This window comes from Poecilia reticulata, linkage group LG5 (assembly GCF_000633615.1).
Source record: "Poecilia reticulata strain Guanapo linkage group LG5, Guppy_female_1.0+MT, whole genome shotgun sequence".
Classification (NCBI taxonomy): Eukaryota; Metazoa; Chordata; class Actinopteri; order Cyprinodontiformes; family Poeciliidae; genus Poecilia; species Poecilia reticulata.
Window position 1 is genome coordinate 26,796,233 of NC_024335.1, and position 13,192 is coordinate 26,809,424.

A 13,192-nucleotide genomic window follows, 5' to 3' on the forward strand; every position below is an offset into this window, starting at 1 on the left:
TTCAGGTGGTTGTTAAACGTAATGAGCGTATTGGTAAGAATTATCCTCAAAATACAAAAGTATATGTATAAATAAATAAAAAATGCTCAGCATAGATACCCAGAAGTAATAAAATAATAAGCTTAGCATGATAAATTAGAACAAGCTCTTTAATTTCCATTTGCATAACTAAACATTATTCTCTTTTTTCTTGTCTAGTTCTACCAAAAGTCTTTTTTCAAAGGACAATTTTGTTTACAGATACTTCATGATTAATTATATTTGTTGTTTCTGTTGCTTGGTTTATTTATTTTACACTTAAAATGTCTTACACTTCCAGTGTTAAATGTTCTTTAGAATTTAAAGTTTATTGATCTTGAGAATGTGTTCTTGCATTTTTATGCCATTACCATCATATCATTTGAAAATGGCCTCAAAACATCATTTATCGGAATAACTTCTGAGACAATTTATTATCCGGTAGAATTTATCATGACCGGCCTAACTGTTGGGCCTTCTGCCTCCTGCAGAACCAGCAGTTAGCTTGTTACCACAGCTACATTGACTTTGCAAAATGACTGAAACCACGAAGTGAAAGGAAATGATCTGGTGGAACTCAGGTTTTTCGCAATTTTGCAGATTTTCTGTGGATCTCCGAATTATTATCCTCATCTAGAAGTATTTTTCTTTCTGTTCATTACTGCTGTGGTTCTATTGCCGTGCTAGTACCAATACAGAGTAAACAGAGATACAACTAAGGAAAAGTTCTGTGTGGCTCAATAAGTGACAGTAAAGGCAAACCCATGTTATTTACTGACTGCTGTTGGCTTCATAGGAAATAGTCATTTTGCAGTTTCCTGTAAAGCAAAAGTCTAATTTAATAATGTCGATTCTGGTGTGTTTCCAGCAGTCTGTGACACGGATTCATCTGGAACAGAAGCTGGAAGTTCACATTTGATTCTTCATCCTCTGTCAGAAAGGAAAAATCTAATAAACTCTTATCTTGACTTCCAGGAAATTTGCCACTGCTGCTTATTGTTTCTTGAAGGAAGGACAATAATGACGTTTGTGATCCTTCACTTTTTATCTCACGTCAACATCAGATAACATTCAGCATCAAAATGACTATATATATCTATATATCCTCTTAAGGATAAAATACTGTTGTAGCTGAAGGTTTTTCTGATGCAGATTGTGACTTTAGTGTTTTTATATTTTTGACATATTGTATAGTTCACCCCACGGATGTTTTACACTTTTTATAGCTTTTATAAATCAATTACAAAATTTAGCTTTTTTTGACAAAATAATGTACAAAAAGATACCTATAATGTCAAAATGACAATGAAGTAAAAAATAATAACATAAAATAAGTGTTTGCACAAATATTCACCCCTTCGAGGCGGTACGTTAGGGATTCACCTCTGGCTGCAATCACAGCAGCCAGTTTCTTTATGCTTAAAACCCTTTTGAGCATAAAGAAACATTTTTTCAGTGTACAAGGGATAAACTGCTTAGGAAAATTTGGGTTTTAAATTCAAACACAAATATAAAAGTGGCTGTAGTTCAGTAGTCAGATAACTGCTTAGATTAAAAAAAACTGTTGAATTCTTTTCTCCTTTTTATTCTATTGACGGGGAAAACGTGCATCAAACGGCCCAGTCAAATCAACAATACGTAGGAAAAGCAAAAATGTCAAACTGAGATTTTTGCTGCTTTGTTGATCCAAATCTTTGTTGAATCACCATAGATTTCTTCTCTAAATGGGGAACTCATTGTTTTACTTCCTCACAGTTGTGTGTAATAGGAGATGGAAGGACTTGCCTTCATTTTAGGAGGAGTTTTAATTAGCTGAGCTCTGATTTGACCCACGCTGATATTTGCTTGACCTCTCCAGAGAGCAGTTGGTATTTTTTAGGATTGATATGTCTTCCTGCTATTTATTCTGTCGTGCTGCAGACAGCGGTGTTTAATTAAAGGTGAAAGCCTGACTGCAGTGTCCTTGGCCCGATTCAGGTGTGGGGCAAACTGGTGTTGGTGTTTTCCTGTAGGGGGGGATTCTGTCGAACCACCATTTCTGAATTTCTTCCCTGTATCTGCTGAAGACAAGTGAGAGTTGGTAGTGATCCACAGCTTTCTCTCTGACCTGTCTGCTGGAGAAACACAGCATGGAACACGCTCCATTAGTTTGTTCACCAACATTCTCCAACAAACCCTTAAAGCCTCAGAGCAACTCCAGTTACACTGTCAAATATTAACAGCAATAATTTTGGTTATTTAGCTAGCAAAATATTTAGTTTACCAGCTAAATATCCAACTCCAAACTAAATATTTAGTTTGAAAGCTAGATATTTTGTTTGAAGCTGAATATATCTGTTAGCAAGATGAGAATTTAGTTAGTGAGCAAAATTGAGTTACCAAACTAAATATTTAGCCAGCTAAATAACCCACATTTTTTAGTCTCACTAAATATTTAGCTTCAGGTTAAATATTTGGCTTAATACTTAGCTTTCTAACTAAATATTTAGTTTGTAAAATAAATGTTCAGCTTAACTTAAAATTTAGCTTGATGACTGTGTAACTTTAGAAACATCACCACATGTGGGTGACTTCTGAATGTGAATATGTCCTTTTCATATTTTTATGAGCAAAACAACTTCCATACCATGTATCATTTTCTGTCCACTTCACTCTACTTTGTGTCAGTTATTGGCAGTGACATACTGATGTGCATAACATGAGCAAGCTTGAATATTTTTGCAGGGCACTGAATGCTGAGGGATGCTTTAGCAATAACCTGATGATGTTTTTTGTTTTTTCATCCCCATCAGTTCTGCAGAACTTCAGCCAGAAGCCGAGGAATACAGTGACAGTGAGAGAGGGTCAAGCCGTGGTTCTCCTCTGCGGCCCGCCGCCCCACTATGGAGGTACTGAACTCTCGACTATTACTCTCTTCAATTGTCTTCCAGCTTCACACTGCTGCTTGCCTCAGTGTTCCTCAGTCTGCTGCTTATTGTCCTCCAGCAATAATGTTGGGATTCTGTTTTTTTTGTTTTGTTTTTGTTTTGGAACCCGACCCACTGGCGTTTTGGCGCCGCCGGAGTTCTTGTGGTGTCTAACCTGCCGCTGCGCCTTGCACAGACCCCTCTGCCTTCCTGCATCTGTAGTTCACAGCCTTACACTTCTTAACCTCGAACTCGCTTTTCCCGCCCATGTGATCTGTGGACGTCCTGCCATCTAGAAAGCCTCTGCTGCTCCATCTCATCCAGCTGTCATGTATGCTGTGGGTTTTTTGCGAGCAGGTTATCTACTGGGTAGTACCAGCGTCTGGTGGCGGGAGCCTTCATCCCAGTGGCTCAGCTGTGTGTCGGCTCATGCGTCTGGGTGCTGCTGATTAGTGGGCTCTCAAAAGGGTCGGTGCTCCCGCAGCTATTCGGAGCCCGGCGGCGCAATTTCACGCCTCCTCAGCAACCTTCTCTCCCGCTCTTTCCTTTCCTTTCCTTTCCTTTCCTTTCCTTTCCTTTCCTTTTTTTTTTTTTTGAGGTTTTGAACCATTTAAAAAAGCCATTTAATCCAGGATTACAGTAAACATTTTCCTAGCAAACATTTATGAAGCAGATTAGAGATGATCTAGCAGATGAAATGATTAATCAGTTTTTGAAATAATCAATTAACTAGAATAATCACAATCAATAAATAATGGATTAATCGCAATTGATTCTTGAAATAATTGTCAACTACTGTAGTGATTGATTAATTAACTGGAGTATACACTCAAATAAAGGCCTTTTGCTGATAAAAATCAAACATATTTAAAGCAGTAATTCATCCAAAACGGTACAAAAATGATAGATTTTGCATTTAAGATGACATCTTTGTCTGCAAATGATCTTTTAGCCAAAACTCTTCTGAAGTGGCATCGGTTTTAGCTTCACCTGGTTCAGATTTACTTTAGGAATGTCATGTTATTTTATTTTAGGCAATAAAATGCTAGTATTTAAAAAGGGAATTGAATTATCCGCTCTCTGTTTCCAACCCAGTCCTGCGGCCGTTTGTAATTCCACACATTAGCAGGTTTTTTTTCGCCCTCTGATTCCTTCCTTCCACCCCTTCGCCCTTTGAATACCCCCACCTCTTTAGTTTTCACCCTTAAAGGGATCATAGTCACACACTTGATGGGATTTTCACTGGGTGATAATGCTAGCTTGAGGTGTTTCAGCACCAGAATGTGTTGCCGCGTCGTTTTTGGTGATATCACAGCTGTCTTGACGCACGTCGAAGTGATTCTCGAGGAAATCTACAATGCGCCTTATTAAAGGAGGATTCATGTGAAGCTTATCTGAACAATCAATACCTAAGTGGCCTTAAAGGAGCGGCGCTGAGAGCTGAACTCTGTCGGAGCACGTGGGATTATGTGCCTGGAAGTCCTCTGTTGCTGTGGGACTGCAGCTCTTAAACAGAGCCGGTCTCTGATAGTCCCTAATCATGAAAGGTCTGGCAGTTCATGCCCCGGCTTTCCTTGTAATGATTTCGAATCACACTTTTTTCCCCTCAAGGAAGCGAATGGAACTTTTTAGCAGCTGCCAAGTGAGACGGACTGAAAGCAGAATGCTATTGGTGTGATAAGGGAGGGCTGCAGAAATGGCTAAATATCTTCAACTCTCCCTCCAGACTTAAACTCCCTTCTTCCTCTTCTCTGTTGAAGTATTTGACTGCACACCTCGACTCTAATGTGCTCATCTCTTCTTTCCTTTCTTGACTTCAACATGTGTGATGTTTAGAATAAAAGTGGGAATACTTTTTATCAAAGAATTCACTCAACTTTCTTATATTTCGTCCCAACCTCATAGTTGAATTAATATAATTTTATATTTTCTAGCAGAAAGGAGTGCATTCTTTACAGTAAATTTTTAAAAAAAGCATAAAAATATTTGATACACGGTATCTGATTTCTGATTTTAGACTATGTTTACACAGGACCTCTGCCTGGAACCTGTCAGATTTTTCAGATGTTGATCTGGGAAAATGTTCCACATTTGGCTGGAACCACCAAGGCATGTCTAATCCGCCTGTCACAATTACCAATTAATCAATTAAACATACAATCAATTAAAATGAGCGCAATAATTTCCATTCTGATTATGAATATTTTTGAAAGAGGCATCATGATCCACTTCATTTATGGTTTTGTTTGCAAGTGGTTTTTATTTTCTTTCTATTTATTATTTTTGGTTGTATTTTGTATTTTTATTTTGGATACTTAAAATGTCTCCCAGTTCCAGTGTGTTCTTTACAGAATGGAAGGTTATTGATGTTTGAGAGGGCAAACTTGCATTACTGTTTCATTATCAATATATTACTTGAAATTGGTCTATAAAAACAATGTTATGTATCCCAATAATTACTGGGGCAATTTATTATCCGGCAAAATGAGGTATTGTGACGGGCCTGGCTATAGTTGTCAGGGTGTCTCTGCATGTGGCCACTTTTTTCTAAGGTCTGACTCTCCCTGTTCTCTGTAGCTGATGATGTCAGTCTATAAGCCATTGCAAATTGTGAGAAGGGAATAAAAAACTTATTTCAGATTATGGATTGCATTAACAAGTCTTACACTTGTATATGAATAGTTGTTTTGTAACTTTTGGGGCAGAGTGTGTCAGTGTTTTTCAATGGGAGCACAGAACAAAGGAATGCAGGTTGTGAAGGATCAAATCACAGACCGGAGTTTGAACGTCATGGTCACTTTAATGTCCAAAAGCACAGAAGATGTAGAAAACACTGGGACAGGGGAAGGATGACAGAATAATCAAAATACAAACTATAAAACCCCAAACATCCCAGAACCATGAAAAACCTCGAGACAAAATCTGTTTTTCAAGGCCAACAGGCTTGAACCTGTTGGGTGTACAGCTTGTGGGGTGTACAGCAAGCAAAACAATAAAAGGTACATACAATTAAAATATCATAAAAGTATAAGTCAAACTGGTCTATGAAGGACTTTTAGATTTACTAGAGAACATTATCAAACATTGAATGAAGCACTTGAATATTTTTACATTTTAACTAGCATTTTTAATAATAATAAAAAAGTACAATTTCAAGGTTAAGTCCAGTGTTCATGTGCTATTAATTCTGTCATTTATTGTCACAGGTCAAATATATTGCATTTTGGTCTTTCTGTGTTATTTTTACCTTATTATGAAATACTTTTTATGCCCTGTAATATCAAGTGTGAAATATATAATCTAATCTTATATGTTATTAAAATCCTGTGGATATTATCTTTACCTAAACAAGCTGAAAGCTGTCTGAGAATATAAATCCACCTCTTTGGCTGCTCACAGTTGGAATAGCAGATATTTGATAGGACTCAGTGGATATTGTCATACTGGCCTGATGGGGCTGCCCTGCCATGTTTTTACCAAGGTGCTGGTTCCCTTTACTTGGTCCAGAGTTTGGCATCTTTGCTATTGAGAACCGATGGCTTCATGGAGACGTGGACTCTGAAGTATTAAATGTTGCCCACTTGCTAACGTTTGTTAATTTTTATGGAGTATTTGGAAGTGTGACTATGACGGACTTTGCGACTTCCTCAATTGTCACTGCTAAAACTACATGCAGGCTACAGTTCTGAAGCAGAAAATTGAAATCATTGTTCACAACTTTTCTTTCTGTTTGCTGATCGGCCCAATAGAAAATTTACTGGTGAAATTCAAGCAAAGCTGAGAAAGCCCAAATTGTGCTTTTTCAAATGCAAGAATTGAAAAATAACTTATCCATCTCGAGATGTTTTTATTTGTTTGATTGATCTCTTTGTCACTTTTAATGTTGTTCTTCTCGTTTTCTACAGAGATCAAGTATTCCTGGGTTTTCAATGGCAACCGCAACTTCCTCCAGCAGGATGCACGCCGTTTCATCTCCCAGCGGACCGGCAACTTGTACGTCGCCAAAGTGGAAGCCTTGGATGCCGGGAATTACACATGTGTAGTGAGAAACATGATGACCAACGCCACGGTGTTCAGCTCTCCAACCCCGGTGGTGGTGCGGGGTGATGGTAAGCGCCGACTCTGCGCCATCCGGTTACTCAGCCTGCTGAACTGACACCCGGAGGAGATAAATGGTTTGTCTGGAATGTGATGCTATTTTTCTCTTCAGCGGGGTGTTAACACATCGGAAACATCTCGGAGGGTGGCGGGGTTATGTACTCTGTCTCCACATATTTACATAACCAGACCGCATGCACAGTAAACAGGCTGACACCAATACAAATATCCTCAAAACAGCTCTGGGCTTCTTGCTTCCACCGCAACCTGTATGCAATACAAACTCATCCATCCATTAACATGTTGTGTGTTAACCGCGCCTTAAACAGCTGCAGTGCAAAAACACACAATCTTCCCATGTTTTTTTTTTGTCTGGTTTCTGCTGCAAATAAATGATTACACTAGAAATAAGACAAAACTAACTTACAAATAACTTTTCACCAAAGCATAAAAGCTTGTTTTAAGACAGTAATTCTTGAATAGAATTTTTTTGAAAAGCACTGGTTACATTTTTTTTAATAACATGTCTATATTTTTTTACTTGTTTTGAGAAGTGTATTTTTTGCAGTGGGCAGTGTGTTTTATATATTCATAACTATTTTTTCACATTTTCTTGGAATTGTGTGACAGATCAACACAGTGGTGCTGAACTGTGAAAGTGGGAGGAGTTTGTAAAGGTTTAATTGAACTTTTTCCTAAATCCTGAAATGTGTGCATTTGTATTCAGTCTTTTTAATACCCATAAATAAAATGTAGTACAAACAACTACCTTCTGAATAAGTGAACAAGCTAATAGTGTGAAATTTGGAAAATCTGTCTACTGGATAACAGAAGAATATTTACATTCTTTTTTGATAGAAAGCAGCAAAAATGTTCACATAAATGATAAAAGAGACACAGAAAGCACATGGATGGTTCTATATGAGGGCCCATAAGGGACCGGTTCCCTGTTGAACTGAGCTTGGTCCCTGTTATGACCCCTGTACTTAAGAGACCAAATCAGTTTCTTGAGTTGGTTTTATTTTTTACCTTGATAATTGTAATGGATTAAGAATGAAGGTCCTGCACTTCCTGGGACCCCGGGAAGATTAAGATCAACCACTCCACTAATGTAGCTTCAGCCATATTAGTTTTCATCTGCTAAAGCTCTGGAGCCACAAGTGACTCTGTTGCTCACTTAATATCCTGTTTTGTTGTGCTTTTTTGTTTACTTTTTGTGTTCTCTCATAAACTCTGGTCAAACGTTCTACAGTCTAAGTAAAGCGTAATGAGCAGCTCTACACAATGACGTTCTACTTCATGTTTGTCTTTCTTGTAAGTCAGCAAACACAAATATTTGTCTCTAAGGTTTTAACATTGCAAAATGTGCAAAACTTAAAGGAGTATTCAAACTTTTGTAAGAACTTCAGGGACGTATCATGTTCTGACTTCTGTCCCTCTGGTAGTGGTGATGGGTGAATACGAGCCCAAGATCGAGGTTCAGTTTCCTGACACCCTTTACGTTTCCAAAGGATCGTCAGTGAAGCTGGAATGCTTCGCCCTAGGAAAGTAAGTGTCACACGCACGCACATGCACACGCACGTATACACACCCCCCACACACACACACAACACACACACACACACACGCACACACACACACACACGCACACACACACAACAGGAGATGGGTTTGAAGGAACAAAAAAAAAAACAAACATACACAGTGACTTCAGCTTTTGTGGTCAGCGTGACCTTGCATGTGAGTGTGTGTGTGTTTTCACCTCGCCAGCCCCGTGCCATCCATCTCCTGGAGGAGAGCCGATGGAAACCCACTCCCTGGGAAGATTAAGATCAACCACTCCACCGGAGATCTGGAAATTCCATATTTTCGTCCAGAGGATGCCGGTGTGTACGAGTGTGTTGCTGAGAACAGCAGAGGGAGGAATGTTGCCAGAGGGCAGCTGATATTCCAGAGTAAGAAAGACGGACGTTTTTCACATTTTGTTTGTCACATTCCAGCTTTCTTTTAATCTCTATTTAAAATCCCCACACTTTGTAGGACTAACAGTAACTGGATGTATTTTAACTCACAAAATTCTTAACCGATAGAAAAATTCTATCTGTTAAGAAGTTTATCTGCACAGCCCATTTCGACAGCAAAGCAGTTCAAAGTGCTTTACATCATAAAAGTACAAAAATAAGAAGTCATGAAAACATCACACAAGCACCAATTTAGGAACATTTTGTCAAGTGTCATCAAAATCATCGATACACATCAAATATGTTGGAGAATGTTGATATATTTCAAAATAAACTGGAAGGACTACCTGATGTTTTATTCCTGGATGAAACAGTCTATGACATCTCCTATCAGTTATACTTAAACAAACTACGTAGTTTATGTTCAAACCTAAACATTTAATACAGTGGTTCCCAAACTGTTTCCTCCTGGGCCCCCCCAGTGGTTTCCAAACACTTTCTGGGCCCCCCTGTGGATTACAATAGGGAGAGTTAGACTTTGGTCTTCTGATTGAAACGATGTGTGAGACTGGGGGGGCGGGTGTAGTCGAGAGGCTCTTATAGACTCCCTGTTATACTCTTCCACCCCCCACCCCACCCAGCACACACAGCGTTCATCGTTTTTTTTTTTTTTCATCCATCCCGCGTCAAACAGTTTGGGAAACTCTAACTTAATATATAAAAATTAATTCTGTGCTGTTCTTTGACATCTCTCTATTTAGGTTTCTGTTGCCCAAAATTATTTTTATTATTTATCTATTTCTTTGTATTATTATTTGTCCCTTTGGGATTAACAAAGTATTTTTGAATTTGAATTGAATTGAATTTGAATTGTAAAATGTTTCTGTGAAGTACACTATACTTCAGATAGACAGCATCCAGACCACAAGGGTTTTTCATCATCTAGTTGTGGAAAATTATACAACAGTTTAACATTATAAGAATTATAATGGTATAAGAATTAATAAGGGTTTGTATAGTAACTCAGTACAAAACTGTGTTACAAGGTACTGTATAACACAGTTTGTATAATTTATTATAGTGATGTGCAATATTACAAAATCATTGCCTAGATTATTGCTTGGGTAAGATTAAATAGGTGTAATTTTTTTATCATACTTTTTATTGAGCATAGACATCTGTTGAATAGAGGTGTCTCATTTATATGTAATATGATCTCATATTGATTTCTATTTACATATCCAAAATATCATTTTGGATAATCATTCTCTCCCCATAATGTTAATGCTCATAAACTGGAATTTCTCTCATAAAGTATAAAGTACTTGCATTTAAACGTTAAGTTCTGCTTTACACAGAGTGTTGAGCTCCTTGTTCATGCTCTGTCATTATATGCCAACTCTAGCATACCCCTGAGGCAGAGCTGCCAGTGACTACAGTAAAACCTCTGCTGACGTCCCAGCAGTGCCAGCGGCTCTGGCCTGTAATCAGTCAAAGACAACTCCTGTAATTCGTTCCTTTTATTAGATACTATTCTGTGTCTGTTAAGTCATTAAATCCAGTCTATACAGTAGACGCTAGGAAAGAAGCCACAGAGTGAAGCTCTATTTTGCACTGGATAAGCATTATCTGGCCCTACGACAGACTGGCGACCTGTCCAGGGTGACCCCGCCTCTCGCCCGGAACGTTAGCTGGAGATGGGCACCAACATCCCTCCCAACCCCACTAAGGGACAAGGGTGTATAAGAAATGGATGGATGGATGGATGGATGGATGGATGGATGGATGGATGGATGGATGGATGGATGGATGGATGGATGAGCATTATCTGGGGATCCCATGTCATAAATAAGTTTCTCCCTAATGTCTTCTTTCTGTGTGATGCAATTGCACTGGACACCTGAAGCCTGAGATTTTGCTGAAATTTACAAACGTTTCCCAGATACGATGTTAGTGTGTTTTTTTGCGTCGACTCCAGGAATGACACGAGTTGATGTTAAAAGTACTTTTCAGGCTATGGCCACAGCTTGGTGCTGGGCAACATGCCTGCACACACTAATGCCCAAGAACAAACAATGGAAGAAAACTGGAGTACCTTGAGAGAATCAATGCATGTATAGGGAGAACATGTGAATTCTATGTTATGCAATTCCGCCAGATTGTCATCTCCCTTTAGTGTTTGATCTGAGATTTCTCCTATTGATTCTGCTTTCTCCACTTGAATTTCAACCAGACCATTTTTCTGAATGATGATGTTGACTTTCTGAACTATTTTAGAATTGTAGTCTGCCCATGTTGGGTTGTAGTATCAGCAATGGCAGCGGAGGAAGTGAACAAAGTTGTTCAGTCTTGTTTGGCCATTCTTCCAAATATTTAGCAATTATAGTAGGAGTAGGAGGACTGCAGAAGACCTTTTACTGCTGACAAAGATGCAATGGGGTTGTTTGCAGTGCATGCAATTTCACATTTATTTATTTGAATGTTCCAAGTAGTTTAAATATTTGAATACCGATTCAAAATTGCAACTTGGAAGTTTGGAATCAAACATAAATTATCAAAGGCAATCATACATTAATGAAACTCAGTGTCTTAAAAAAAAACTTTGAAGAGATGCACAAATCAGAGGTTTGTGGCCAATCTCTAATCTGTGGTATTTGTAGAATTTTGATCTCCCTATGTTGATTTGGGTCTATTATATTTTTTCATTAAAGCACTGTAATCAATATTCCTCCTTAGCCTTACTGCCCTGTCATTGATAACACAAACTGAGACGACATTCCACTGTGTGAGAACAGTTGTCAGACTGAACTATTATTCTCACTCTCAAACTTCTCACCCAAACAGGATTGACCATTAATTCAGAATATTTCTTATTCTGAATATTCCTCCTTATTTGGTGGTGGAAAATTAAGACTCACAGATTTCAAATGGGATTAACATGAGGAAACAAAGTACAATTAATTAAATTAACTGTAATGCAGAACTACAACTTATATACTATTGTTAGAAAAAGACTTGCTCACATGCTGTACTTGTTTAACGCAAATCCATAAAAACATAAAAAAGTCAGACTATACAGAGGAAACTGACCCATATAATTATCACAGCTTTTGTTTTCCAGAGGAAGATTAACTAGTAAGAGCAATTTTTTTTCTACATTACGTTAGTTATTTTAGATCAACAGTCATTAAGTCAAGATTATGATTGAGTCAATCATCAAGTGTGTGTGAACATTTGCTCTGAAACTCTGTTTTTATCATATTCTCATTGTATTTTAATTACTGTAATCATTGTCTCTTAATTCTTGCCGTGCTCATGCCCCAAGCCCCAGAGACTGTGGCTGAAAATTAGCCTATTTGGCTAAGCTGGTATATTTACACAAATGTTTTTTTAATGTGTGCTGTCTTTATATGTTATATTTTAAACAAATTAACCATTTTTGAAGCAGAACAAATGTAACAGACTGAACATTTCTCATGCTTTTCTTATAATTGTTCCAGAATTAACTGCATAATAATTTTTTGCAACGATTTGTTTTCTGTTTACAACAGTAAAATAATTTCTGTGATTCATCCTGCTTCTCTCCCTCTCACCCACCATCAATGTTATTTTCAAAACATTATTGTTTATCACAATATCTGATAGGACAATGTATTGTTAGTCAAATTTGTTATCGTGACAGGTCTCGTCTCATCCATCTGTTTTCTTCTCAGATGTTGAACATCTTCAGTGGACCCAGATCCTGAAAGATGCACATATGGCCATTGATGCCAACCTGCAGTGGGAATGTAAAGCCATTGGTAAACCTAAACCTAAATATAGATGGTTAAAGAATGGTCAACCGCTGACAGCAAAGGTAAGACACAAAGCAGAAAGTAATGGCTTCTTCTAATAAAAAGATTGTTTCGCTTGTCAGTAATGCTGAAAACAATGCAAAATTCTGGTGTGCTTTTTTTCAGGAGAGAGTTCACGTTGAAGCTGGTAGACTGACCATATCCACAATCCGTTTGTCAGACTCAGGGATGTATCAGTGTGTGGCAGAGAATGAATATGGATCACTGTATGCCAGCGCAGAGCTCAAGGTTGTAGGTAGGTTTCATTCACTGTGATCAACTAGCGTTGATAATAAAATGTCAAAAATAGAATAAATAAGCTCTTCACAGTGGCCTGGCCTTTGCTTCCAAAAATAAAAAAAATAAAAAAAATTAT

At 37.9% G+C, this 13,192-nt stretch overlaps 1 protein-coding gene across 5 annotated transcripts in view; it reads left to right on the plus strand.

Moving 5' to 3' along the window:
- Window positions 1-13,192, plus strand: part of cntn6 (contactin 6) — a 167,851-nt gene that overhangs the window by 103,577 nt on the left and 51,082 nt on the right. For all 5 annotated transcript variants that reach the window (XR_001776630.1, XM_017304949.1, XM_008410157.2 and 2 more), the window contains 6 exons: window positions 2,811-2,906; window positions 6,830-7,033; window positions 8,468-8,570; window positions 8,793-8,977; window positions 12,697-12,839; window positions 12,943-13,072. Coding sequence is in view for 4 of the 5 variants with exons in the window: in XM_017304949.1 (XP_017160438.1) it covers window positions 2,811-2,906; window positions 6,830-7,033; window positions 8,468-8,570; window positions 8,793-8,977; window positions 12,697-12,839; window positions 12,943-13,072 (861 nt within the window). In the remaining variant the exon portion in view is untranslated. The remainder of the gene's footprint in view (window positions 1-2,810; window positions 2,907-6,829; window positions 7,034-8,467; window positions 8,571-8,792; window positions 8,978-12,696; window positions 12,840-12,942; window positions 13,073-13,192) is intronic.